The following is a 27,076-nucleotide window of genomic DNA, read 5'->3' as shown; positions in this document are numbered from 1 at the left end:
ACAAGTTTTTATAACAGTAACATGCTTGGTATGCTGCGGCTGGAGTCGCCACAGCCACTACATCAGAGCCTGGACTCAGCCCCCTCACGACCAATGAGAACTCTGCACATAGCAGAGGACCCTTCCCAGACAGCCCTGCCCCTGGAAATTTCCACTACATGCATCCGACGAAGTGGGTATTCACCCTCAAAAGCTCATGCTCCAAAACGTCTGTTAGTCTATAAGGTGCCACAGGACTCTTTGCTGCTTAAACAGGGAAGGAATTACACCATTCCCATACAGGAGCTCCTGCTGAGACATAGTGGGAGTGAAGTGTAAATACCTCATAGCCAGTGCTCATCACCATTTCCCGAAGCAGCTCCTGCTAGAAGAGTCTGGGATTGGAATAGCTAAAAGCTCAGCTCAGCTAGTAGTTCTACCTCAGACCCTAAAATGGTCCAGATTTTGATCTCCCTTCCGCTGGCATAAATCTTGAGAAACTCCATTAACTAAAGATGGTAATCTGGTCTTATGAAGGTAGGCCTGGAATTAATATGGAATGCTTCTTGTGCATGTTCAGAGAATTGAATGAAAAATTATTGAAACCTGGTCTATTTGGAGTGGGAACTTCCTTCTATGTTTTCTATTCTCCCAGGTTTTAGGTCAGGGCTACACACTAAGTTTTAGCTGTGGTGCACATTTTAGCCTGTGGACACCACTGACAGCTATTATTTATATTTTGATAGTGCCTAAACTATGTTAGGTGTTTCCCAAACACAGACACAGTGCCTGCCCCTATGAATATAAAACAGATTAGTAAAATCTCACTTCAGGAAACCTGTCAGTCATGTCTAGATCATATCATGACCTAAATAAACATGCCACAGCAATTCACGGAACCATTCCACCATTCAAATTCCTATATTTTTAAGTTACCGATCCAAAGTTTTTAAAAAGGGGAGGTAGAGTTCTGAGTGCTCACATGTCCATCTCTCTTTTCATGCACTGTTACTACAAATGTGTGCACAAACATATCTAATTACCTGATTTGCAGAGGTATTTATTGATGTGTTGGAACAGTTACAGTAAATGTATGAGCCAATGTGCGTGCATGTGCGCACACCATACACATGGGCCTATGCCTTCAAAAACTTTGTTCAACATACTCCTCATACTCACTCCAATATTGCCCTTCCAGTCTCCCTCCTTTCTCCTGCCTGCATGTCCCCATCTGGCAACTTTATTGACTGAGCCCAGGTTTTAGGTCACAGATCTGTGAAGTCCTGTAATAATCACAATTTGAAAAAAGCAAAAAGGAAATTAATAGGCCTCCGCCCAGCCATCCCCATAAAAATAAAAGTAAGAAGCAGCTGCTATTGGGCTGGCCAAGCACAGTCCACCACCATTGGTAACAAGGAGCTCACCTTACTGATTTGATCAGTAATGTAACTGGGCTCTCCAAAATAAATCATATTTATATTTTAATTTAATAATATCTTGTCCTACAGTCTGTCTTGGGAACAATTTGATTTCCAAGTGGAAAAACTACAAGAGTAAAGGGCAAGTCGTTTATCATATTGAGAGTGTCTGTTGCCAATGGAATCAGTGGGGTAATATTTGTATTATAATTACACACCAACTAGGGTAAAAGAACATTATTAACATTGCAAAGTCACACACCCAAATGCTAGGAAGTTACAGAATTAAGGTTGCCTGTGCAACATTTATTTGAACCCTTTGTATATATTGTGAGAATCTTTAATTACATGATTATACTATTTTTTCTACAGAATTCCTGCCTCGTTCAGTGCAGCGGATGGACTGCACTCAGTTGATAAAAAGCTAGTTAATATTTTGTTTTATCCTCATTGTTAAGTGTGTGGTCTTTGGATTTACCAACTGCACATTATTCAAACCCTACTATGAAAAAAGACTTACTAATTTCTTCACAGGCTTTTCTATGGCTTTCATTGCTATAGTATCAGAGTGCTACCCAACTGTTACTTTATCTTGAAAACCCTGTGATGTGGAGGGGTGGGTTTTATTCCAGTTTTACCAATGGCTAGCTCAGTCACAAAGAGATTAAGGTGTAAGTACCCTCTAATTTTGAGTGCCCAATTTGAGATGCCTAGGACTTGATTTTTCAGCATACTTAGTGTTATATAGCACTCTATATATTCATGAACAGCTCCCATTAACTTCAGTTGCAGTGGTGAGTTCTCAACACTTCTTCACATTAGGCTCCTAGGTCTCAAATAGGGCACCCAGAAAACAAGGAACACATAATTAGTGACCACCTGTGAAAAGTTTTGTTTAAGCAAGTTGCTTAGCATCACAAAAGATCTCTGTGGCAAAGGAAGGGATATAATCCAGTTCTCCAAGGCAGCATTCAAATTGTCTTTTAAACATGGGATCACCACCCTTTCTCTTCCAGCAGTCTCCTGCCTCATTCACTGCACATTTTCCAACTTCTGCAGCAAAGGAGGCAGAAATTGCATAGACAACAGCCTCTTTTACTAATTCATCCCCACAGCCGCTCTATGCTGTGCACCGAATGAAGCAAGGATCCTATGGAAAAAGTAATCTGTGATCATATAATTAGAGATTGTATCATAATACCTATGTGCAACTTTTGAGTGCTTGACTTTCCAGGAGTAATAATGTTCTTTTAATTTAAATGTAGGTGTAGTTTGCTGGCTTTTTAAAAAAGCAAACTAAAAAAACAAATTCCATTGTGTGTCTTCACAGTGACACCCTCATGGTTAACCAGTAGAGTTGGAACCAGACAGACCTGTCACTTGAGCTAAATGAGTAAGTGATAGCAGGTTGCCATCCTTCATGTAGACCAGCACCAGAGGGAGGTGAGACACATAGTCACTGGGTTTCACAGATATTTGCTGACAACAGAGGAATAGTGACATTCAGGAATCATGGGTTCCATTCTAGGCTCTGGAGAGGGGGTGGGGTCTAGTGGGCACACTCTTCTGCCTGTTCCCCCTAGCTTTGACCACTTCTACCCTGTCCACTCCAACCAGATCCTGTTCCAATCCTGTCTTTTTTGCCATCCCATCCTCATTGCCCCAGTCCCAGTCTTCACACCTCAGGATTCTCATCCCAGTCTCCTTGTTCAACCAGTCCTAGTCTCTCCCTCTGGGCTCGCCATCTGACAACCGGTCTCCTTGCCTCGGCAGTCCCTGTTTCCCCCTCCTTGCTTCTCATCTCTCTACCCTCCACCTCATCGGCTTCCAGTCTCCCTCCCTGGGCTTCTCATCCAATCTTAGACAGTCCCCCAAACCCCTCCCTTACTCCATATTTCAGTCTCTTTGCCCAGCCAGTCCCAGTCTCTCCTTTGCTTCAGCTCCTCAATTGATCTCAGAGTATTCACCCCTCCCCTGCCAACTGGCTCCCTGTCATCCTCTTTCCCACACTAGCTATCCCAGTCTTCCCAGCCTACTTACCCAACCAGTCCCAGTTTCTCTTCTCCCCTGCAACTCTGTCTCACTGAACTCGTCCCTATCTACCCCTTTTCTACCTCCCTATGTAGCTTTTGTATCTTCTGCATTTAAATCAGATGTCTTCCTCCTCCATGCTGCCCAGGTGCCAGAAATCACTGAGAGCACAGGAGAGGATGGGTCTTTGCTCTCACTTTTAGGGCCTGGCCCCTTCTCAATCCAGAGCAGCAATTACTGGGAAGGTTTTTCTGAGCCCTTGCAGCCTTGGCTTTGTGGGAATGGCACATAAGCAGGCGAGTCACACAGGTTCTGTGTTGCTCAGTTGCTCTTTTGAGTTGGCACATATGCAGTCTGGTCAGCAATAGGCGCGGAGAGAAGCTAGAGCGTGCCCAAAGACAGACAGAATCTTAGGAGATTTTAGTAGCTAAAAAAAGTAGTCTCTAGTGAGCATGTACAAACCGTCATTTTTAAAAGGCTTCTATCTTAAACTTTAATATTTCACGGGACTGGCAAAAGGCACACCCCTAGCACAAAGGTCACTCCCTGCCAAATGTCAACTCCCTGCTTCAGAACATGTAGGTGCTAGAGGATTTCAAAGAAAAACTCACAAGAAGTTTTTTGACGTGGGCAAAACAAGTACTTTTATCTAGCCTCATTCTCAGAAGCAGCTCAACTGTTTTGACTGAAATTTTCCAAAAAATTCAGCCTGAGGCAGTCGTTGTCTCATGGAAAATTTCAGTCCAAATGGTTATAACTAACTGAAGAAAGGCCTTATCGTAACCGTTGGGCAATCGTAATAAGCCTGCTTCCCAGTCTCACCCCCTTCCCACCCTTAGCCCCAGTCTCCTTGCTTTGGCACTCCCATCTGATCTCCCTATCCCCTACCTCACCCCCGACTGGCTCACAGTTCTGGTCTCCCTCCGTCCGATTTTCATCCAATCTCGGAATGTACAGAATGGAATCTAGGAATCTCGGTCAATCCCCAAGCCTGTTCCTAACTGAACAATAAACAGCCTTGTTTGGTATTTTTTTTCCTCTAGTTTTTCTTCAGCTTTTTTTCATCTTCATTTTCTGTTACAATTTGAGAAGTTGAAGAATATTGGCAGAAGGAGTTGAGGACTTTCTAAAACAATGTTGCACAAGTTATTTTATTATTTTTATTGTGATTGGAATCTTTTTAGCTCAGAATAAATGGAATACTGTGCAGAATCTAGACTGGATGAGTGGCTATTCACTTTCTCTTACTAGCCACCTTATCTGATCCACAGTTTTAGATTTATTTCACTCACCATCAGGGTAATTTCCTCAACATGGGGTTTACTCCAAGCTATACTCACTCTCTGAAGTCTTATCTCTGACATTGCCTAATCTCCTTCAATAGAATTCACTCCTCCACATCGTTCATGCTCTTCCCTCACTTGTGTGCCTCACTTTCCTCCTAGATGGTGCTTCCCCCTCCCTGACAGCTGGCTGGGGGCCAGGCTACAGATGACAAGGGCTTGTCATAGAATCATAGGACTAGAAGGGACCCCGAGAGGTCATCTAGTTCAGTCCCCTGCACTCATGGCAGGACTAAGTATTATCTAGACCATCCCTGACAGGTGTTTGTCTAACCTGCTCTTAAAAAATATCCAACGATGGAGATTCCACAACCTCCCTAGGCAATTTATTCCAGTACTTAACCACACTGACCGTTAGGAAGATTTTTCCTAATGTCCCACCTAAACCTCCCTTGCTGCAATTTAAGCCCATTGCTTCTTGTCCTATCCTCAGAGGTTAAGAACAATTTTTCTCCCTCCTCCTTGTAACAACCTATTATGTATTTGAAAAGTGTTATCATGTCCCCTCTCAGTCTTCTTTTTTCCAGACTAAACAAACCCAATTTTTTCAGTCTTCCCTCATAGGTCATGTTTTCTTGACCTTGAATCATTTTTGTTGCTCTTCTCTGGACTTTCTCCAGTTTGTCCACATCTTTCCTGAAATGGAGTGCCCAGAACTAGACAATACTCCAGTTGAGGCCTAATTACTTCTCGTATCTTCCTTACAACACTCCTGCTAATACATCCCAGACTGATGTTCACTTTTTTTGCAATAGTGTTGACTCATATTTAGCTTATAGTCCACTATGACCCTCAGATCCCTTTCTGCAGTACTCCTTCCTAGGCAGTCATTTCCCAATTTGTATGTGTGCAACTGATTGTTCCTTCCTAAATGGAGTACTTTGCATTTGTCCTTATTGAATTTCATCCTATTTATTTCAGACCATTTCTCCAGTTTGTTCAGATCATTTTGAATTTTAATCCTATCCTCCAAAGCACTTGCAACCTCTCCCAGCTTGGTATTGTCCGCAAACTTTATAAGTGTACTCTCTATGCCATTATTGAAATCATTGATGAAGATATTGAACAGAACCGGACCAAGAACTGATCCCTGTGAAACCCCACTCATTATGCCCTTCCAGCATGACTATGAACCACTGATGATTACTTTCTGGGAATGGTTTTCCAACCAGTTTTGCACCCACCTTATAGTAGCTCCATCTAGGTTGCATTTCCCTAGTTTATGAGTAAGTCATGTGAGACAGTATCAAAAGCTGTACTAAAGTCAAGATATACCACGTGTACCACTTGTTAGCTTTCTTTGACAGGGTATCAGGTTGGTTGTTTAAGTGACTTAGTTAAACCAGTGCAAACCCTTGTGTGGATGCTCATTAATTTACACTTTGTGCATATTGGTTTAGTTTGCACTTGTAAATCTCAGGTGCAAGCTACAGTGCCCTAATTCAGGCTTTTCAAACTGATGTGTCCACATTCAAAATTGTACTAGATTAAATGGATTAACCTCACACCTCTAGTTAAACTGGTGCAACTTCTCTGTTTAGACAAACAGTGTGAAAGAAGCAGCAGCCAAGGAATCAGGGCCTGTGATCTGTTACTAGGAGAAGAGCAGCTCAGAGGAGGTTTCTTCTGCTGGCACACAGTCCCGGAACATTGGCCAAGATATCAGTTTCCAGGGATGGGTTTTGAAAACCTGGGACTGTTTTAGACAGATCAGGGCTGTTGGCCACTATGGCTAATATTGCTGTACAAATGTTGGTCCTTACACTAGCTTTTATGCTGGTGTAACTCCATTGACTTTGACAGATCTATCGACAAAAATTCAATGCATTGACTATGGCATACTTAATTCCTGGTCCTGTGGAGTACTGAACACTCTCAACTCCCACTGAAGTCAATGAAGTAACTTTGATTGTACCCTCCAATTGTTTAAGCTTAATGCAACATTAATGTTAGACTTCACACTTAGAGAAGAGACTTTAACCCAGCGTACTGTTCTTGCTACACTGCCTGCTACTAGCATCACACTGCATGTTCTCTAACTTGACTATGAAAGCAGCTATCACAGGTATTATCACTCCTGCTTCCTACATCCTTCACTTGCTGCTTCTCCAGATAAGGTCTTTTGGACAGGTACTATTCTCAACTAGGGTATTAACATGGCAAAGTGATGGCACTTACTGCAACAAGAGACACTATTTGTTCAAGTCCTGTTGAAGAAAAGGACTGTTTTTAAATAGCCAGTTCAGAGGAGGGTGCATAGAGTAGCCCTCCCTCGCTAGGAAGCCTCAGATAAGTCTGGGGATGGAACAGTTTCCTGCTCCCACAGACAAGGGGAGGAGGGAGGCCATAGCTGCAGACCTTTACAGTAGACAAGCAGAGACAGGACGCTAGTGCTAGACAAGATAGCAGTAGTAATGACTGCTCTGATAACTGGCTCAAGAAGCACGAATAGTGTACCATGTTAGCATTAGATATTTCCACTCTCTTCAATGGGTTATGGTAGATTATAACATGAAAGTCAGTGCAAAATGTGGCTGAACATCTGTATAATAAAATAATAATTTTATTTACTTATAATGTGCACTCCCCACCCCAACTAATGAACTTTTATGGTGTTAATTCTATTAAGTGGATCCTTGTCTCAGAACCCAGGGACATGGTAATCTTATTTTGTGATAAAAGAGCTAGTTCTTTTAATCATGCTAAAATGACTAATGTAACATCAGATTTCTGCACAGTCTGAATAGGCTCAACTGTCAGTGGAAGGCAGAGACATGAGTTTAGACATCAGTTAGCATAATATTCTTTTGGCCAACATATATAAAGAATCCTGGCATGGTGTAGGGAGGTGACAGTCCTGTATATGGGGCCCTATCCAACTTCCATGAAAGTAAATGAAAAGATAGCATTGGAAGTTGGATCAGGCCCTTAATGAGTATAAAAAAAATCCAAATCTGGTTTAAAACCCTAAGGTTTATTAATTTTGTATTAAAGGCCGGATTAAGTTTATTCCAAGAGAAAAGTAAAACTGGTGAAAGAGGGTTCACCTCTGCCCTGGCAGGATGGTAGAGTGAGCTTGGTCAACAGATGCACTTCTCAGCCCAGCTAGTTCAGTGCCATTGAACTTAAATACATGAATCTCACTGGGCAACAGCTGTTGGATTCTTAATAAAATGAGAATGCAGAACAGACAAAGGAAGGATCAGATCCAGAACTTGCAAGGCTCCCAAGTAAATCCTCACATACATGCAATTATCACAAGAAATGCAGGCATCAGCATTATTCATGTAAACAACCATGATGGCGAGATTGAGCCCATGTGCAGGTTTATTTAGCAGCCAATTTATTCTCATTACAGTAACTGGATATGCACGCTATTGTTAAGGTTGCAGTATGTTTGATATGCTACTGCGTGAGGGTGGTATGTACTAGTGTATGTATTTGGCCAGAAATCCATTTTTGCCCTAACAAGTTCAACTTTGTTCTTACATCTGTAACTCTACAGGGGAGGCATCTTTTACAATATGGACATTTTTCAGTTGTTTATTATTGGAGAAATGGTTCACTTTAGTTGATTTACAGGTTGCGCATCTGTGGGTACTGAACTGTACTATTTACAACATAAGTAGTATTGTTGTCTTTGTTTTCTTTGGCCATGATTGGATTTCTTTACTGTAATGAACTATCTACTCAGCATTTATATTAGTGCCTTGTAAAACAGGAAAGCAGTGATATCACTTCATTTTATTTAATACACAGGAGGTTAGCCACTATGGTAATGGCCTAATTAAAAATTAATTAGGTACAAATAAAATTTAAAAACTAACAATTTACATAAAAATCCATCACTGTCAAGTTTGTTTTCATAAACACAAGGTGTTGTATGTATTGAAGATCTTTTCTACAATTATGAGGAAGCACCTCCTCTTCTGTGCTAAACATCCTAATAGATGAACATGTACTGCATTTGCTTGCAGCGTATGCAAGCCCATAGTATGAGTGAATAATTGATGGTTATATGGTGAAAGAGTGCAAGAAGAAATGCTCTACAGAATCTGTAAACTGTTGTAAAACAATTATTTTCCTGCACATGACTCTTTCATGTTTCTGTGCACCAAGCAGAGAGTTGTTGAAAAAGTTCCCAGACAGTGTCATCTGCCTAGTGCCAGCAGCACTGTCACTAGTGCACATTGATTGACTGAAGACTACTAGTGGCACAGTGTGACCGAACAAGTTGCTGAGGTAGTGTGATCTCAAGAATGTTGTCCTTTCTTGTTTAGGTTTCTCTTACCATACATTCACTACTCCTGGGCTAATTTGAAAGGAAACTACTATTTCAAAATAAAGAACAGATTTACCCCAACCATGCGACTTTATATAGCATTTGGTATTTTATAGGACCATCATTCTTGCATTTAAATTTATTATTGGGAAAGTTACGTCCTTACACATTTTAACAATATTTTTAATAAGCTTGAAATATATTTTTGCCATAAGATGTAGATACTTGTATTTAAAATGGGAGACCTACATCGTTGCAAAGACATGGCTGGTAATCTTTGCAGTACTTTCACAATATGAGCATTAAACTGCGTTTCAAAGAAATGAGCTAGAGTACAGAAGCCTCCTGTAGAAAATGCTCTTTGTCCTCTGACTCAGGTGATCCTGCCACACCTAGAGCAGTAAATTGTTACTGGTGTTACTTGTGCAGGCAGTGGCACAAGTGCACTATCCAGGGAGTTCCCCTAAACCAGGAGAATTCTCTGCCGGTGATTTACATGCAGATTACAACCTCTTTACATCATCTGAGTGTTGCAAAGGGGCCATAAATGTCTGAGAATCTGGCTCTGCAAGCATTTGTGAAGTAGAATGGGATAGTACATGCTATTTAGTATATACCTAGAATATTTCCCAGACAGGTTTACAATACACATTTCCACTTAAATGAATATTTAAGTTCCAAACTAAAATTCCAAATACGATCTCATTTTTAATTTAGATTGAACATCCCTATCACAATTGCTGTATCATGCACTCTAATGAAGAAAGCTATTAGTGGGATGATGTAAAACCCACAAGTTGTATAGTTCCCATTTTTATGAACACAAATTGGTAGATTCAGTCCATGGGGATTGACAGCCCTTTTAGATTCACTTGGAGTTTCAGATTTGCATGTGAACTTCAGAGACCCTGGCTTTTGTAACACAACAGTTTAACATTGCTTTAGTTACCATGCTAGATGACAACAATCTGAATTAGAAGTAGAACTTGATTGAATAATTCACAATAAATTTTTCCAATGTTTTACCCTCCTCTTTTCTGCTTAATCATCAGTGGTCAGAAAATTCACATGATTCTGTTCCCTGGTTGGATGGGTACACAAGTACTTCTGGTACAAACGCTAGCTTGTAGGAAGTTAATTCATTTCTGCAACAATCAGGCCCGACACATGACTTTGAAATTTACTGTTCCTGAACATTCATGCCAGCAAAACTTGACCTCTCAAATGCTGACAGAAAGCAAACAAAGAGGACGTGAACAGGGTTAAAGGAAATTCATAGCAAACATTCACAGAAAAGTATTTGTACAGCTTGAATTACTAGGTTGGTTGTGAATGTTATAGATATATCAGACTCCCTCTAAATCTTGTAGAACATAAACAGTTACTCAAATAAGAGTGTTAGGGCAGAGGAGGAGGACTATGGTTTGCTATAAGGAGGAAAATAAATGTAAATGAAGCACCTCCTAATATACTGCTCATCTTGGCTGCACAGAGAAATAGATGTGAATATCTAAGACAGAACAAGGAAACAGTCAATGAAGTTAAAAGGTGGGAAATTCAAAACTGATAAAAATCAATTATTTTTTACACAACATATAAACAAACTGTGGAACTCTCTGCCACAGGAAGTGGATGCCAATAACTTAAGGTTCCAAAAGGTAGAGTGTGTGTGTGTGTGTGTATATATATATATATTATATCCAGATTTCATAACTACTGGTAACAAATTTTGGAAAGGATATTAAGCCTTCTGGGCTTAAGCCAGTCTCTAAGTATTAGAGATCAGAATGAGAGACCTAATGTGTGCAGCAGATTATTTCATATCTGTCTACTGCAGGATTGTTCACCTTCCTCTGGAAACATCTGGTACTGGCCACTGCCAGAGACAGGATTCTGGATGACAGCAACCCACTGGTCTGATCCAGTATGGCAAGTTATATGTTGCTACAACAGGCATAGATTGAGGGGGGGAAAGTCTGTGCAAACAGTATCTGAAACAGCAACACATTAGCAGGGAGCATGGAAAGAAAAACACCCTTTAAGTTAAGGCAATATGGTTAATAAATAATGGAAACCTCCAGTAATGGGACTCTACAGAAAAAGTGGAACAAATCCTGCCTCCAGGTATGCCAGAGTATTTATGCTCAGAGTCAGATTACCGGAGCTAACTCCAGATTTAAACCAATATAACAGAGCAGAATTTGGCCACATTTTTAATGATGTCACATTACTTTTCCACTCTGGCCAGAAGGTCACTGATTCACATGGCCACACAGAAATCTAGATTTCATACCTCAATCTTGTCTCACATGCAGCACTAGGACAAAGCGATTTCTGTGAAGAAAGTACAGTTCCACATTTTAGTGGAGGGTTTTCTTACAGTAGTGTGTTTGGCTATGCCACGGTGAGCAAGGTTATGGTAATTACCACTCTATCATATACTGTGTCATGTTTTCATTTTATGCTGATACATTACTTGTACTTCATGACTTCATTACGTGCCAAGTGAATACCCAGGAGACAAGGGAAGTAGTAAAGAAAGCAAGGTAAATACCAACAGCTGATATTGGCACTCTTTTTCAGCAGGCTTGATAGAGTACAGTTAGTGCTGCAGAGTGCAATTTGGTCTTCTGCTAGTGTCTGTGTACAGTATGTATTTTAACTTCTAAACACACAACTAACAGGCCCTGAAATGAATTCTCTGGGATTATTTCACCTTCATTAGATTCAGCCAAAAAGCCTTTATTATTTTAAAATATGTGGTATATACATGAAATATTTCAAGCCTGTATAATATACAGATTTTAAGTCCTGAATCCATTTGAGACTTACATGATGTGCCTATATGTTCTGTTCGTGCTCCCATTTTTTTTTAAACCATGGAGAAGTGCCACTTGGGGGGAAAAGGAAAGGGTGTATGACAAGAAGGGCAGCTTCATTCTGAAACTGGTTAATGAAGAGACCGGCAATAGTAAAATTATCTAGCACATCTAAAGATGGGAATTGGCATGTATGGGCGGGTGCTAGCGCATGTAAATTAAATGAAAGGAGGAGAGAGGTCAGAGATTTAAATAGCAACAAGGAAGAAAAGGTTTAGCCAATGTTATGGAAACCCTCGTTAGAACAGGTGTACAAGCAGCTGTTTAAAAAATGTACATATTAACAACAGAGGTTGGGAATCCGAAACAGCAACAGTCAGGAATGAATGGAACTTTGAAGCACAGTCTGTTCGGCCCAGTTCTACAACTTTTTCTGTAGTGAGAACGCCAACTTTGGCTACAGAAGTGTAGATTGTTTTTACTTGCAGAGCAGAATGTTGTAGGTAATAGTCTGAAACTCTCCTCAATATAGCTCTGCTGTTAATGCCAACTCTGATCCATAGGGACGCCTCTGACACTTTTGGGGGGGGGCATGCTTTTTTTCAGTGTCTACAGTGGTTCAGTCTTAAGTCTTCCTTAAATCAGGAGTTGTGAAGTACCATTTAAAGTGGGGGAGATAGATTTGCTTTGCCCCACTCCTGCCTGGCCCTCTTCTTTCTTTCTCTGGCACCCTCATCAGTAGCCTGACCCACGAGCACCTATGCCTACTCCTCCCAAGAGCCTCAGCCCTTGAGGGAGTTCCCTGTCCCATCCACTCCCAGGATCCCTTCCTCCCCCATCCTGCTCCTTACCCCTCCCTACTGGCAAACCTTGCCCTCAGGTGACAGGTCTGTCCTGCTTCCCACCTGCTCCTTGGTGCTGAGGGGAGCTGCTGTAGTTTTGGCAGCTGGCAGGTGAGGGCCTGGCATGTGGCACACTGCACACAGAATGGGACCCAGATGCCAGGTGCGGTGCATCCCCCAGCCATAATATGTGTGGCCACTGGTTACAAATTGCTGCACGTGTGACCACACATGCAACAAACAAAAAAAAGTAAATTACATCTCGCAACTGGCAAGAAAGTAGAAAAAACAGCAAGGCAAGTAAAAAACCAGGCAAGAGGCAACCCTAATTTCCATGTACCTGCTTAAGTGGTTGGGCCATACCCCAGGAGGCCCCCACAGCGCTGCAGTCTATGCTTTAAATTCATAACTGACTCAGACTCTGCTTAAGGAGAAAGACACAATCCGCAAATAATAAACTTGGGAAATAAGTAGTAGAGGCCTCAACTGTCCTTCAAAGCCTACACACCAAGCTAAGAGCATGGAAAGGCTCAGCAAAGAGAGGGCACAGTTGCTGTTTGTGGACTTTGGCCACCCTTAAATAAACCCTTTAACTGCATGTTGGAGGAGTTAACAATGATTTTTCTGTATGTATACACTTCAGCCCTTTTGGTATGATTTCATGTAGATGTCATAGAACCTGTGCTGTGAATCAAGATTTTGCAGTACATGAACCTGCATAATGTCAAGACGCTGCTGCATAATTGCAGGCCCCAGTGATTCAGAATAATGGAAGCTAAGGCCCCCAATGCAGACACAATCTATACCTATGTACCTAAGGGCTCAGCACAGAGCAAGAGTTATCTGCAACATGCTTCGTTTGTCAAGTGATGACAAGCGCATGACAGAAACTAAAATTAAGATGCACATGTTGCTCAGAGTCCATTGTTATAAAGGTTTAAAGTAAATATAGCACTAGAATAGCCGTGTGTGGTGCTAAGCAGAGGAGGTGAGATCACCAAACTTGTTTCATCACCTCACTGAGGGATGAAATCCTAGAAATAGCAGTTCATCCTCCCACCATTTAGGGATGAGCGTTCCAAGGAAAGGAAAAGGGTTGTTTCCCATTTACACATGAAGTACTATGAAATAAAATCTGGACTCAATTGCCTCCATTTAATACCGATGCAACCTCTGTCAACTGGAAATTGACTTCATTGGCAGGTTGCATGGTATAAATTAGGGCAGTTTGCTCCCTGATACTGTATCTCAATTTACATTGTTTTGGTAATAGCTAAAATTATCCTCTGCTATAGTTACCCTCTGCTGCAATGACACCTCCCTGGGGAGGGTAGATCTCATTAAGTCCCTTGCTGATGAATTTTGTCAACAAAACTAAACTGTGCAAATAGCAAATTTCACAGGGCAATTCAAAGAAATACTGCAGTACCTCATAAAAGAACTGCTGCACTGATCAAAAGTTTTTTTTAAACAAGTTGAAAGATTGGCTTTAAAAAGTCATAAAAAGACCAGATTGAGCCCTGACTAAAGTAGTCATATGGCAGTGAGACATCACTCAAATGCACAGCTGTGCAGTTGATCCTCACATCATGGCTCCAGTGCGGCAGAGGGAGAATAGGAGCTGTGAACCTGGCACTTCCCTCCCAAGCCAGTGGATGAAGAGTAGGCAGAGCTTTGGCTCCACCCTCACCATCCAAAGTGCTAGCCAGCTGAACTGGCAAGAGTAGAGAGAAGGTAAGCTTCATGCTATAAAGGGCTGTTCTAAATTACTTCCCTCCAGGACCATGGGGGCACAGGGAAGGAACAGTGACTCAGTCACAGTCTGTTTTCAGGGCTCACTAAAGGTTGAATCTAGCTCATAGGAACTAGAAATGGACAAGCTCCCTTAGACTAAGTTCACCCCCCTGGTAGGCTGAACTGTTCCCTTTAATGCATTTTCTAGTGCCTTGTCCTGTCTAGATTGAAAGGCCAGGAGATTCATTCAGGATAATATTTTCAAAAACACCTAAGTTCCATTTTCAAGAGTGCCTCAGGCTCTTAGGAGTCTGTCTCACTGAAAAGCAATGACACCTGATCTCCTAAGTCACTTTTGAAAATGGGACTTGGGTATTTTTTTTAAATTTTACCCTCAGTCTATTTTCCAGAGTATCACAACTACCAGCATATGAAGGTCAGTAAGAACTCCATGAATTGTTATACTTTTCTCTTCCTCATACAAAACATCCACCTTGTATATTAATGGCACCCTAGTTGTACTGTGATAAAACTGGAAGTGGGGGAGTTAAAATAGAATGATCTGTTTGACTAGTATATCACTGTATCAATTAAGCTGGGCACAGGCATCATACCCTACATAATATTGTTTTCTAAGGGGAAGAAATAATTTGTTAATGTTTCTGTACCAGGGGACACATCTCTTCAGTCCTTCCCACTGCTGCATATGGTACTGCCGACCTTTTCCTGCTGCTGGCACCCTGTAGGTTATCAGCCTCACTTGGAGGGTCTTCAGTGGCTCACCCATTAGACTGGGTGTCACAGTCAAAAATGAACCCCTTCCAGGGTAGCAAAGTGTTCAATAAACTGTCTGCCCTCACCAGGGTCATCAGCCCTGGTTCTCACTCTTTAAATTCAGTCCTGTACTCAGGCTTCTAAACAAGCCTTCCTCAAGCTCAGGCTGCTTCACCAGTGGCTGGTGGGGAAACCCAGGCCTGCCCACTAGTCTGGTTTCCAGCCCAGGGACCCTATAAAGAACAGCCACATACTGCACACCGCACCATAGTAACTCTAGCTCAGGAACCAATCCATGCAACAAACCTCGATGCCAACTCTGCCCACATATCTACACCAGCAACACCATCACAGGACCAAACCAGATCAGCCACAACATCACCGGTTCATTCACCTGCACTTCCACCAATGTAATATATGCCATCATATGCCAGCAATGCCCCTCTGCTATGTACATCGGCCAAACTGGACAGTCTCTAAGGAAAAGGATAAATGGACACAAATCAGACATTAGGAATGGCAATATACAAAAACCTGTAGGAGAACACTTCAACCTCCCTGGCCACACAATAGCAGATCTTAAGGTGGCCATCCTACAGCAAAAAAACTTTAGGACCAGACTTCAAAGAGAAACTGCTGAGCTCCAGTTCATCTGCAAATTTGACACCATCAGCTCAGGACTAAACAAAGACTGTGAATGGCTTGCCAATTACAGAACCAGTTTCTCCTCCCTTGGTTTTCACACCTCAACTGCTAGAACAGGGCCTCATCCACCCTGATTGATCTAACCTCGCTATCTCTAGCTTGCTTCTTGCTTATATATACCTGCCCCAGGAAATTTCCACCACTTGCATCTGAAGAAGTGGGTATTCACCCACGAAAGCTCATGCTGCAAAACGTCTGTTAGTCTATAAGGTGCCACAGGATTCTTTGCTGCAGCCACATACTGTTCCTTTCATTTAGTTACAGCATTTCCCTGGGCCTTTTCCCACCTGGCCCTTTATCTTCACCCCTTACCTTAGGGTTAGAGTTCTCACGTCCTCTCTCTCCCAGCTTGAGCAAATGCAATCAGTCACGCTCCCGTGGCCAAAGAGGAGCACCTTCCCTTGCCCTTCTAATCCTAGGTAGGAACTGACCTGCTAAGCCCCTTTAGCGCCTTTTATCTGCGTCTGCTGGGCTCTGATTGGCTGCTTCTGTTCTGCCTCTCTAGACAGATCTGGAGGACCCACCTTCGCAGCTCTTTCCCTGAGGCTGGGTGTAGTAGGACCGCGAGGCTGGTACACCTTGTCACAGTTTCCTGCAAAGATCAATAATTGTGCCTCTTGAGATAAACCCTTTCACAAAACCCTCATGCAAACCTAATCCCCACCTTTCATTTAATCATTTATTTACAAAAATGTTCAATGCAAACAAAACGGATAGAAGTGATGAAAGAAGAATCAGGAGTACATGTGTACACACATTTGAGTGCCAGACAACAATATAAATATAAATGAGGGAGGGGGAAAGTAGCTGTGAATCTCTTTCATGTACTCTACTTTGGGAAACCGGTCAGAACAGGGCTGTGCCGGAAAAGGGCTGCCATGAGCTCTTGCTGAGAGAGAATTGGGACAGAGCTCAGCACTGTTTGTTTTCACGTGGATTTGGATAATAAAAACACAGAAGGCTGGAGAGAAAAGGGGATTTGATTTACTATTGCTCAGGGTACACATTTTCTAAGGTCTGCAGACTCAAGCTGTCCCTAAATTTCTGCAGTATTTAGAAGATTTTTATTGCTTTGCTTTACACAGTTTCCATCGGGATTGTATTTGGGGTAATACAATGTTCAGAAGTGTCAGAAGCAGAGAAAAAGTGAATGTTCTGCAGAAGGGAAACAAAGTCTCCCAGTTGTATTAATTTCTTTTCTCTCACTGTTTGACAGGTGGAGAGGCCAGATTCACAGATCTGAACTGGATCAGCCTGAAGAAGTGCGGGGGGAGAAACAAAACAAACACAACAAAACCGTACCAGACCTTCAGCTGTAACTAGCAGCATCACCACAGCAACCAGAAAAGACAATTAAAAGACAACTGGGGCTAAAGCGGAGCATATGAAGGTGCAGCTCCTTACCTTTGAATAGAAGAGAGCAAAATAATTATGCAGAAGAGAAAAGAATATTTGACTGATCCAGCCACACTATGGAATAGGGAAGTGTCCTTTCATTAACAGGAATGTGCCACTGTTTATTCACAGGAAAGGGGAGTGCCATGAGATCTACTGAGGAGACTATCTGTCTGTGGTTGCATTTCTACATTTGTTTGCACCCCTGCTGGGACTGAACTAGTTGGTATAGGCCTATTGGCCCATCAGGTATTGGATAGTGATTTTTTTCCCACAGGGTGCACCTGGCACGAGAATTGAAAGATATTGCAGCTCTTGCTCAGAGACAGAGAGAGAAAGAGAATCTCCAGTTCTCCTCTTCTGTTACTGTCTGCTATACCATGGGATGTAGGCAAAGCTCTGAGGAGAAAGAGGCAGCGCGGCGGTCCCGGAGGATTGACCGCCACCTGCGCTCTGAGAGTCAGCGACAACGACGTGAGATCAAGCTCCTACTCCTGGGTACAAGCAACTCTGGCAAGAGTACTATTGTCAAGCAAATGAAAATCATTCACAGTGGTGGCTTTAACTTGGAGGCTTGCAAGGAATACAAACCTCTGATTATCTATAATGCCATTGACTCCCTCACACGCATCATTCGTGCTCTAGCCACCCTTAAGATAGAGTTCCACAATCCTGACAGGGCCTATGATGCCGTGCAGCTTTTTGCCCTGACTGGCCCAGCTGAAAGCAAAGGAGAGATTACTCCTGAGCTTCTGGGAGTCATGAAGCGGCTCTGGGCAGACCCCGGTGTGCAGGAGTGCTTCTGCCGATCTAATGAATACCACCTAGAGGATAATGCTGCATACTATTTGAATGACCTAGAAAGGATTGCGGCACTGGACTACATCCCTACAGTTGAAGATATTCTGCGTTCTCGGGACATGACCACAGGGATTGTGGAAAATAAATTTACCTTCAAAGAGCTAACTTTCAAAATGGTGGATGTGGGTGGACAGAGGTCTGAGCGCAAAAAATGGATCCATTGCTTTGAAGGGGTTACAGCAATAATTTTTTGCGTGGAGCTGAGTGGATATGACTTGAAGCTGTATGAGGATAACCAGACAGTGAGTACTTCTGGGTTTCTTCTATGTTTTGGCTTATTATTATTTGCAGTTCGGTACTGTCTAGAGGCCCAAGCCCCATTGTCCGCCACAGGTAACAAAAAGACACCTGCCCAAAAGAGCATACATGGAATCTAGTAGTATTTTTTCTCCACTCACAAGGTGGCAACTATGTTTCCTAGCAGCATGTAGCCTTTCTCCATTGTCTTTGTTTCTTCAGTGCTATCAATAGGAGACAATAGGACTTCCTCATGTGGGCACAATAGTGCAAAATGAGTTTTGTGTCTGAGGCAGAAACTTCAGACCCATTGGGCTAAGCATTACTCCAAAAGTCAGTAAAAATCAGGGAGAGGTCTTTGGGCAGTTATGGCTTCCTTTTATAAAGGGGGATAGTCAACTAGAAAATCACATTTCAGCTGGGAAATCTGTACCTGCTACAGTGACAAATGACACTGAAAATTACTATAACTGAAAGGTTAGCAAAAATAATGTTCTCCATTTCAGTCTCTGCATTTGACAGCATTTTGTGTATAGTCAGTTTTGATTTCCCCTGTAGTCTCAATTTTGTTCTTGCTTATAAAGATCAGCGTGAGCAGAAAAAGCCTTTAAAACATTTAAAAGAAATGTTTTATAAAAAGATATAATTTTAAGCGGTGCTATCAGAAACTATATTTTAAAATTAGTCAGTTTCCAAACAATCAAGTTGACAGTGAGTGTCCCTTTAAGTGGCATGGAAATTGTCATTAGAAGTCTGCTTTATGGCTACTTTTGTTATGCACCCAGTCTACTTATTGTCCGATAAATAACTATTCGTCCTGAATTCTCCTTGTATTACTAATACTAGTCTTTGGTTTGCTTCGCACACAGATACTGTAACTATGGAAATAGTTGTATATATGTGTGTGTGTGTATGTATGTGTTTGCTATCACTTTCAGACAGCTTAACTTGACCTTTTTAGGTACTATTTGGATTTTTTACATATTTTTTCTATTGTAACCCCATAAATGGACATGATGCTTAAGAAACAATCAGATGTGTTGGTAGAAATATGTTACAATTCCTACAGCTACCTACTTGCCCATATTCCAGTTTAAAAACAACTGACCATCAGGAGGAACTAAAATCAACCCCCAGAAAATCACTGTCTGGAGACAACTAATTTACTATCAGAGGGGCAGCCGTGTTAGTCTGGATCTGTAAAAAACAACAGAGTCCTGTGGCACCTTATAGACTAACAGATGTATTGGAGCATGAGCTTTTGTGGGTGAATACCCACATTGTCAGACTAATTTGCTGTTTACCCAAAGGTGCACCCGCTTCCTATCATTCCCCTCAGGCATCTTCAGTTGTTTCACCTTGGTGGAAATTTCCTGCAGCAAGGCAGCCCCTGGAGCACCCCAGAATGCTGCGTGCATTGTTCTTTCACAATAGAAACAGTACTTCAGTGAAAGGGGTTCCCAAGAATGTATTTTGTATACAATATTTAGAATCTAATTGCGATGGTTATGTACATTCTCAGTGCTTGTATTACAGTAAGTCACTTAAGAAATCCTTTCTATCACTCTAATGATCTGGTTTTGGCAGATTGTTAAGGAATCTGCTCCTTATGGAAATACTCCACTAACTGCATTAATTGTCATAGCTAGTTCAGTCATTTTATTTTTTTTCTTCTCTATGTAGTGTGCTTGTTATATCTGAGCTTTGCTAGAGAATATCCTGGTTAGAATTCATGATAATGTGCATTATATGTATCTGCTCATACATACATAAATGGGATCAAATCCAGGCCCTATGTGAATTCATGATGTGAAGCTATTAACAGCTGTGTGATGTTGCTGGGCTTCCCGGATGCCTAAATGAACTCTGGGTGCCTGGGACACCACAATGAAGTGGCAAGTAGCACCTACTAAACCCATCCCCTTCCCGTGGCTGGAGTCTAGGATTCCGTCTCATGGCTGTGATATATAGCAGCCAGGTGCTGGGAAATAAAACTGAAAGGGGAAGTGTCTCCTTAACATCCCAGAAAGGTCAGGGAGCTAAATTTTCTCCTTAAATACATACCATCCTCAGTGAAAATGAATCCTGTGGTCTACTCTGACTACTAACTCAGAAATAGATCTTTAAACCTGGGGAGACAATGTATTCTTCTGGTGGAAGATGCCTTTATTTCTAACTTTATGGGGGGAAGAGGATAGCTTTCATGGGCTCTGTGAGGTGAAGTGGAAGTGTTAGGCGCCAGATAGGATTTCTTACAGAGTGTGGAACTACTTTTCATGTGCTTCCCTAAAGAGCTCCACACCACTTGCCTGTAGAGTGGAACCCCTCAGACCTTCCCTACCTCACCGCTTTGCACTGGGCCCAATCGTCCTCAGCATTGATCAGTCAGGTATTGTGCTAAGATTTGTGGCAGTCAAGGGCTATCATGCTTAATGATGCATAACACAGAGTCAAGACCTCTATGGTTGGGAATTCCTGGAATAACTGCAGCAAGGTTTTTAAAAATCTGTAACAGCTTCTTGAAAATTGTGTATGCTGCATGTAGCACAGCATATTCATTAGGTCACTGAATGAAGGCAAGTTGATGACAGTACTTCAAACTGTTTAAGAGTTGTCTCTCTAATCTATTTCAGTTATTTATCTGGTGCCACTCCAGCCAGCCGTTTTATTTAACAAAAAACAAACAAGACTTGTGCAGCAGCACTTTCCAAGAACCTTATTTCAATTTTTTGGTGGAAAGCCACTCTACTAAGCAGACAAGATTCTAATGGAAGGTCTGGCAGTAGGATAACATTGCTCTCCTTCTGGGTGTGGTCAAAGTGTTAGATTATAGGGCTGTAAATCCACTCCCTCTACTCCTGTGTAACAGGTAAGGAGGTGAGTTAAATATCATTATGTGAAATCTATTATAATTATTGGTACATTAGAGAAACTGCTAAAATCTCTTCTTATTGTAAATACTTTAATACTTTTCTGTTAGGTATGTGGTTTTTGTTTGTTTTGCTTAATCCATCTTCTTGAAGATGCTCCTCCTATTAAATGTAGTTAAAGCAAAAGTTGCAGAAGTACAGCAAAGCTGCCTAGGTGCCGTGACACTTAAGTCTGAGCAAAGACTACAAAATATTTCCCACAAACTTTCATTTACTGTTTTTAAAAGATTGCTTTGACTATTTAAACCTCTTTTGTGCTCACTTTTCATGATTCTCAAGAAAATAAATTTACTGGCAGGAATGTGCACTTAAACTGAAATTTGAACTAGTATTCCAGAATATTCCCATAAACTGAACATTAAATATTCAAAATGAGCTACCAGCTGACATTCTGCAGACTAAGATATTATTTAGAGAATTATTTTTGAACAATAAATTTGAGAAAATTGCTATCAGTTTATCGATAATTTATAGACAGAAAGTGGCAAAATTAATTGAATAAAAGGAAATGATGTAATTCCAAGATTTGAGACCATTTTGTGCAGAAGTGTTTTTGCCCACAACAATAATCTGTAACACAAAAACAGGATCTGACTGCAAAACTCACACAAATATTGCACCAGAAATAAAGGCATTTATTTCCCGCATTTTATTCAGATTCTCAAATAAATGGAGGAATAGCCAAATACAAATAGGAAGCCCTTTAGGAGATTTAAACATCCCCAACTTTTCCGACTGGTTCTGAAGAAAAACTTCCTTTGCTTTCAACCTGTGAAACAAAATCTTTGCTAGAAAAAGACTTTGGCTAGGAAGAAAAAACCTGCTGGTGAAAAGCCTCCAGGTAATGTCCTCTCACTGAACTCCCCAAATTATGCTATTAGAAATGCAGTCATAATCCAAAGCGGCTCACTGGTAGATTATGTCTTTCTGTGACTCCATCTCAAATAAGACCAACAAAAACTCTTGTGAAAATGGAACCAGCTGATCTCAGTTCCTTTAACCCCAAGGTGTCTACATTGCCACAGTTCCAAATGATTTGCCAGGTTTATTCACGCTATTAAGAATCAGGAGGGATCTTGTGATCATTTTTGCTGTAATGTGAAATTCCCATATTTACATTTAAGTGTGTATTGCAGATTTTCTCCAGATTGCCTTGGCACTTCTGGTGTGTATAAAAACTCAAATGTAGGCAGCTACTGAATGTACAGTAATCCCACTGATAAGTGGTAGCAGGGCCGGCTCCAGACCCCAGCGCGCCAAGCGCGCGCTTGGGGCGGCGTCCCGCGGGAGGGCGGCAAGCGGCTCCGGCGGACCTCCCGCAGGCACACCTGCGGAAGGTCCGCTGGTCCCGCGGCTCTGGTAGAGCATCCGCAGGCATGCCTGCGGGAGGTCCACCGGAGCCACGGGACCAGTGGACCCTCCGCAGGCACGTCTGCGAGAGGTCCACCAGCGCCGCGGGACCGGCGACTGGCAGAGCGCCCCCCGCGACGTGCGGCCCTGCTTGGGGTGGCGGAAATCCTAGAGCCGCCCCTGAGTGGTAGCAACTGTGGACGCAAATCCTTTTATACCATGTCTCTTTAGTAGCAGAATGGAAGTCATCTTTCTCTGTTCACCATCATTGTATTTTGCTATTGTCATGTGGTTTCTGGGCTAGTAATACTTCCCAAGTATTTTTGTGGCTCTCCACCTTCCTGACCTTCATTCCCATTGGGAAGTGTTAGAGGAATTTGGTTTTCTTGGCAACGAGTAAGTGTAGTAGGAAGTAGAGCCCACAGTGGTGTCCATAGAAACAGCCTGACTAGAGAGATGCTGTTGGCCTATAGAGGCAGTTGAATTTATAAAATAACGCACTTGTTATGTAAATATGGAGAAAATGCACGATACATTTTAGATCACAATTAAACAATATTTTGTTATACATTGTATACCAGCATATTTATACATTGCTGTTTAATTTTAATGACAACTCAAACAGCTAGGCAGATAGATTTAGGTATCATAGTTGATCCATCATTTATACACTGGCCGGAACAATCATGTCTGTGTGTGGTGCTATACTAGCCTAGAGAAACAGTAATGCTAAAGGGGGAAACGAGCTGATAGCAGTATCAGTTCTGACAACCATATGCAAGGAGGCCAAACCTTCATTGGATAGCATATCCAAATTGACTACAGGATGGTTCACAGTCAGTGAAAGCTGGACATCTATTTCTAGAGTTAGCTTCCATTCTTTTTTTCCATGAACATTGTTGGTTTATTCCTGTCTGTGAACAGGTTTTTCTTTTTCATTCACTTCTTAAACATTTAGGACTCAATGTTCAAACTAAGGAACCTTAAAAAACTCACATTAAATATTTGGATACCTAGGTTAGGTGCCCAAAATATAAAATAGGTTCCCTATCTCCAGTATGTTTATTAGTACATATACAATGCTTACTTTAAGATGGTTCCTGCAGTTTTCAAGTAATGAAATACAGCAAGTCAATAGAGCATTCTAATGTTACCTTTTCTGAGGGAGAAATTTCATGTACTGCCCTCCCTGGCATGGAATTATCTTAAAAGAACTCAACTCTGAAGATCTGTTTAAATATGTCTGTGAACATTTACATGAAAGATTGATATTTAAAACATCATTAGGTTATGGAGTTTCAGTTGTCTGCTGGTTATGAGCTACTTCTCCCATCCTTAACAATCCCATATAGTCATTGTTTAGTGAAACCATAGCATTTAACCATTCTCTTCAAGAGAAATGTTTATAGCATTGCCTTGTGTGGCAAACCCAGGACAAATGGCTACAAAGGGAGGGGTAGGAATTAGTCCCAAGGGGGTTAAAAGGCCTCTCCCTATCCATTGAGGAGAGAGAGCCATGGAGAAATCAAGTTCAGCTGGAACAGGGGTTACCAGGGAACTAATTAGGTTCAGCTGGCCCCAATTGCTGGAGACCTCTTTAAACCCTCCCTGGCAGGGAAATAGGGTGGGAGTGAGAGAAGCTGCCAGTGAGTAGGTGCAGCAAGACTCTGATCTCTTCCAGCAAGGAAGACTGCACTCTGTCCCCAGAAGGGGAGAAAAACAGCAAGGGACTGACTGAGAAAAGGATCAGCTAGACCCTGCGTGGGCAAGAAGGACTTTGCTTTGCCCAAGCCTGTGTCTCCAAGGCTAAAAGGGACTGAGCCAGCCGAGGAGAAGCAGGTACTTTGCCACACGTGCTAATATCTACTCAGATTGCTAAGCCTTATCAAACCTTGACTTGCAGAGATGCTGTTGCAAGCACTCTAACAGCAAATTTCACTGACCAATACTGTAATTCTCTTGTGTCCTTTAGGACAGTAATATTCAAGAAACTTTGATGCTGCAAAGAAGTTATGAAATATACCAGACTAAAAATATAAAACCACTTATCCATCAGACATCTTCATACTTCTTCCTATGCTATTTGCTAATACCAAAGTTTGTTGTATTGACATACGGGAATCCTTTCTCCCTGCCAATCTTTTCTTCCTTCCTGATCCTGAAACCCTCATGCTGAATTTGTTACATCACAATAACTTTTATGCCACCAACTTGTAATGTCATAAACATAGGCTTTTTGACTTCACTACAGGATGATGCAGGAGGAGAAGCTGGGATGTGAAGAAAAAATTCCTAATGAATACATCAGGCCAGATTCTGCAGTTAAACTAGTAATGGTTTACATTAAATGTCAGATAAAAGTTGGTTAGAAAACTGAATGTAAGTAAATTAAAGTAACTTGCATCAATAAGGAATTCAGTGGATGTGAAAAAGGAGTGTAACTTACACAAGGAATGCAGAAGTGTTGGTACTGGCACTTCAAAAGGATGAAGTAAGAAAAGCAACAAACTAGAAGGTGTAAAAAACAACAACAACCTAATCCTGCATTTTATCATCACCTACTTTTAACCACTAATTTCCATGAAAGTTTTACCATTTGCAAATCAAAGCTCTAATCCTTATTTCACACTGAAGTAACTCAGGAGTAACCAGAATGAATCAGAAAGTGGAGGTGAAACAAAGAAATGGGCCCAAAGTCCAAAACTGGCCCATCTTCAGTGCTGTCTTTACTAAAGGTCAAATTCTGAGGGCTTTATACAGGCATATATAGACTTCAGTGAAGAATTCAGATATGTATAGACTTCAGTGAAGTTTATTTGGCTGAATAAGACCTGGGTAGGAACCAAATAAGGGGCTTGTCATTTGACCTTCTGTTTAAAATTCTCCTATGTATTAGGCTTCAAGACACTTAACTACATCTGAAGTGACGTTAATTGAGGTGGAGTCAGCTAGTGAGGATCCAGCTGCTGCACTTTTACAATATGGAGATACACATCTGGAGCTAGTGCCATCCAGAAACTCAGACCCATCAAGCTTAAAACCCATTTGAGATCCAGCAATAGTCTAGAGCAGTCTAGTAATTTAATTTCTAGTAGTAGTGTGTTCAGCTTCCTTTGGAACTTTCCATTCTACCTTCACCATTCTACCTACCCCTCACTCTCACTGCCTACAGCAATGCCAGATTATCATATTAAAAAACAAATTTCTCCCCTAAATATCTATATATCAGTCAAGATCACATGCTCTTTGCAAAGAGAGACCGACTCTTTGTAAACACCTCTTCTAGTCACTGTCTGAATTATCCCTTTCTAGCCAATCCCCTAGTATTTTATAGGATATTTATCTCTTTTTCATATGGCCTGTAGTGATCTTGCAGTCTATTCACCTCAGTTGCATTTTTTGCTGTATCAGTGTCATACATATTCCCCTTTGGTCTATTCCTTGCAGACGCTCCTCCTGATACAGTATTTTTCCTACAGTAACAGAGTGTCTGTATCTGACAGACAGTGACCTGTCCTTGAAGTGAGAGAAATATTGTCCTTAATTCTTTCTTTTTATTTCCACAGCCATTAGGAAAGGTATCTCTTAATAAGAGTCTAGAAGTTCATTGGCTTCTCAGAATTCTTCAGACCCTTCATGCTTTACTAGTATGATTTTAAAATTAAAAACAAATAGCCAGTGAAAGAAGATATTATAATCTAACAAATCATTGTAGACTATGCATTGGATGCTAGAGCTTAAAAACACACGGAATAAAAATGTCTGAGACATGAGAGAGTGGAGTTCAAGTCCATTTGATTTGTACAGAGCATTTCAACAGGAAGAGTAATCTCCTTCTATGAGCCCTCTTAATCCTCTTCTACCAGCTGATGTTTCTTGGCAGTATTATTTAGAAATGGACTCAAGTCACAAAACACTTATCCACATCCAGATTTCCAGCATCCCTAAGTTCCAGGATGTTCAGGTGATGAGGAATTGGTTTGCTCTATGACGAAAAGACATGAGCGATTTGGAAAATTCATATCCATCGTGAGCCCAAAGGAGCAAGTGCTAGAGTCCCCTTGACATCTTATGCAATCCCCATAAGGTGGTGTGAGGGAAAGGAAAGTGCTGCTGCTGCAGGATCCCCCAGACAGTGAGCCTAGTACAGCAAAACCCAAGGAGCAATCAATCCCACCAAGGAAAATCTAAATCTTGATATCTCTGCTGAGCTAGTGTTGATCTTAATAGGACTCATATCGTCTAGATCCAGTTTACAAATTTGTAAACTGGATCTAGACGATATGAGAGTCCTATTAAGGTCAACACTAGCTCAGCAGAGCCTGGGATATGGGGGTATCTGTCTTATTTTGGTGTCCATCTCAGATGAATGGAGT

General features: G+C 41.5%; 2 protein-coding genes across 4 annotated transcripts in view; one reads left to right on the top strand and one right to left on the bottom strand.

The window, feature by feature from the left end:
* The window catches only part of RSPH14 (radial spoke head 14 homolog), a 187,731-nt gene that overhangs the window by 51,349 nt on the left and 109,306 nt on the right, over positions 1 to 27,076 (bottom strand). The window lies entirely within an intron of this gene.
* The window catches only part of GNAZ (G protein subunit alpha z), a 92,736-nt gene continuing 83,271 nt past the window's right edge, over positions 17,612 to 27,076 (top strand). For both annotated transcript variants that reach the window (XM_044989974.1, XM_044989976.1), the window contains exon 1: positions 17,612 to 18,425. In XM_044989974.1, the coding sequence (XP_044845909.1) occupies positions 17,703 to 18,425 (723 nt within the window). In that variant the 5' untranslated portion in view covers positions 17,612 to 17,702. The remainder of the gene's footprint in view (positions 18,426 to 27,076) is intronic.

Source organism: Mauremys mutica, chromosome 16 (assembly GCF_020497125.1).
Source record: "Mauremys mutica isolate MM-2020 ecotype Southern chromosome 16, ASM2049712v1, whole genome shotgun sequence".
Classification (NCBI taxonomy): Eukaryota; Metazoa; Chordata; order Testudines; family Geoemydidae; genus Mauremys; species Mauremys mutica.
Note: the sequence above shows the minus strand (reverse complement) of the source record. Positions and strands in the feature narration are given on the sequence as shown.